At 40.4% G+C, this 2,647-nt stretch overlaps 1 protein-coding gene across 1 annotated transcript in view; it reads left to right on the forward strand.

Moving 5' to 3' along the window:
• Nucleotides 1–2,647, forward strand: part of Sycp2l (synaptonemal complex protein 2 like) — a 65,778-nt gene that overhangs the window by 30,706 nt on the left and 32,425 nt on the right. The window contains exons 12-13 of the mRNA XM_031358094.1: nucleotides 1,556–1,648; nucleotides 1,745–1,805. Of these exons, the coding sequence (XP_031213954.1) occupies nucleotides 1,556–1,648; nucleotides 1,745–1,805 (154 nt within the window). The remainder of the gene's footprint in view (nucleotides 1–1,555; nucleotides 1,649–1,744; nucleotides 1,806–2,647) is intronic.

Here is a 2,647-nt window from a genome sequence, read left to right on the forward strand (position 1 = left end):
AAAAAAAAAAGGGAAAAAAAAGTAGGCCCCAGAATAGCAAGTCTGGTGTTTGGTCCACTGTTCATGGAATAATGGCATTATGCATAAGGTTGGACATCCTATGCCAAAGGTCTTACATGTTCCAAAGTGCCTGACCTACTGAGTGCTCCATGATACCAAATAGAAAGATTAGGACTTGAGAGCTTAGTCAGAAAAGCACCTGTCTCACATGCATGAAGACAGGAGTTCAATCCTTAGAAATAATCCTTCCTTGTTTTTATTGTTTTTTGTTTGTTTGTTTGTTTGTTTGTTCTTAAAGCTAGGAGTGATAGTACCCACTTGTAATTCCAGTTCTGAGTACTTCAGTCTGGGCTAAGACAGGAGGACCTCTGGACTCACTGACCAGCCAAAGAGAACCCAGAGAGTTCTAGGCACAGATCCTGTATGCGGAATAGAAAGTTAGATGCTACTTGAGGTTCAACACCCATGTACATCCACACACGCATAAACACACATGCATACGAAGGGGGAAAAGCTTCATGGAACATGGAGATGGCTTATCAGATGAAGTTTGTCAACCCAGTGACCTGAGTTCAGTCCCTGAGGGATGCATGGTAGGAGCGAACTCACTCCTGCAAGTTGTCCTCTGACCTCCACGCATATGCCATGACATGCACTCATGTGAATGCAAACACACAGTAAATAAGATGTAAAAGAAACACAAAATGTCCCCCACCCGTCTTCATGCAAAGCACAAGCAGAATACAAGTGTGTATATATGTATATATACATATATATGTGTATATATACAGTATATATGTATATACTACTGTAAAAATTTCCCTAAGGAGCTGAGTGTCAGTTTGTTTGTGGTATGAACGAGTCCCTTCCCCAAGTCTCCTTCCTGTTATGTACATGCAGATGTTCCAAAATCAGAAGTTCTCTGGTCTAAGTTTATCAGATGAGTGGTGCTCAGCTTGGACTCCTGATATTTGTCTAGAATGCCCCTACAGAGGATAAAGGGCATTGCAGGAGAAGCCTCTGGGCAGATGACTATGAGAAGTTAGAAAAGACGTTTATTCTTTCTAAAAAGACGCATTGCTCGAATTCTTGATTTCTACTATGAGTGTGTATTTTGTAATGCTAAAAGCAAAAGCAATTGGAGCTCAAGTATTAGCTGTTCCCTGATTGATGGTAAGCTGGACACCAAATCGCCACTTGCTTGCTCACACAATCTCCCTTGCTAGAAGTTTCCATTGCTATTCAATATGGTTTACTACGGATTCAACACACAACAGGTTCCTTCTACCTTTGTGATTTTCACCAAGGGAAAAAATTGTGTAGGCAAATTGTATTACACACTTAAGTGTCTGTTAGATACTCTGTGGACAATGGGATCTTCCTGGAAAGGGCTTGGAGTATGAGACTGAGACCCACTTCTGATTTACATGGGATTTTGGTACTAAAAGCCGAGGTTAGTTCTGTTCTAGGAGCATGTGTTATTGTTAGTGAGTGATTTAAATTGGACACTTTGACATGAGGTTCCCGAATAACTTTTGCTGAAATTCTCCCATAGATGAGAAAACCAGCAGATGAAAAGTTAAAGGAATTTTGGATTGACTTCAACCTCGGAAGCCAGAGCGTGACTTTTTACATAGATAATGCAGAGGTAACTAGGATTGGTTCCCCAGCAGAGCATTTAGGAATTCTTTGTGTAAATATGGTTATGCATTCATGACCCTCCCGCCATTTTTTTTCCCTCGAGAATGCTCTGTGGGAGCCAGTACAACTTTTGAAGGAAGCTGTGGTCAGGTTCATCATCATAGGTAAGCTTTCTACAGAGCTTCGACTGTTGCTTCTGCTGATGTTATGACATTTAGTTAATTCTAGAGCAGATTTTGACCACACATTCTTATTTGGAGTCTTTCTATCATTTTAAAAGATTTAGTTTATTTACATGTTCGTGTCTGTCTGTGTCCAGAAGTTCTTTGCATGTGGGTGGATGTCTACAGAGGCCAAAAGAGGGCGTCGGATCTCCTGGAACCGATGTAAGAGGTGTTTGTGAGCCACCTGATGTGGGTACTGGGAACTGAACTTGGGTCCTTTGGAAAAAGAGAATGAGCTCATGACCTTTGAGCCATCTCTTCAGACCCAGAAGAGGGGCTTCTCCAAATGGGAATTGAACTCAGCCTGAGGTAGTGAGAGTGCCGAGTCCTTACCCACAAGACAACCAGGGAGTATTTGAAATATTCTCTTCGATTCATTTAATCAAACAGTGGATTAGTTTCAACTCACCATTTAACACTCTTTGAAAGATATTAACTTGTAATTAAGATAAAAGTGGCTGTGCTGTTGTATGTACTTATCTGCATTAAGTCTTTACAATCTGGTGTAGTTCTGTACTGGCAGATCATGGAGCTTGTGTTAGCCAATAGTTTCAAGTGGGTAGCCATCTTGGATCACGCAGGTGAAGAACTGTGTGTCCCCTTTCTTTTCATTTTCTTTCTTTCTACCTTTAGTAGGTGCTTGGCTCTTAGCTTTGTCTGCTCTTTCATGACCTTTCTACTAGATCTAGCAATTATCTAGTCAGTACTGATTATGACTTTTTTTTTTTCTGGAGATTGATCTTTAATTTTGATCCAAGTTTTCTTTTTTTTTTTTTTTTTTT

This window comes from Mastomys coucha, unplaced genomic scaffold (genome assembly GCF_008632895.1).
Source record: "Mastomys coucha isolate ucsf_1 unplaced genomic scaffold, UCSF_Mcou_1 pScaffold7, whole genome shotgun sequence".
In the NCBI taxonomy this organism is placed as follows: Eukaryota; Metazoa; Chordata; class Mammalia; order Rodentia; family Muridae; genus Mastomys; species Mastomys coucha.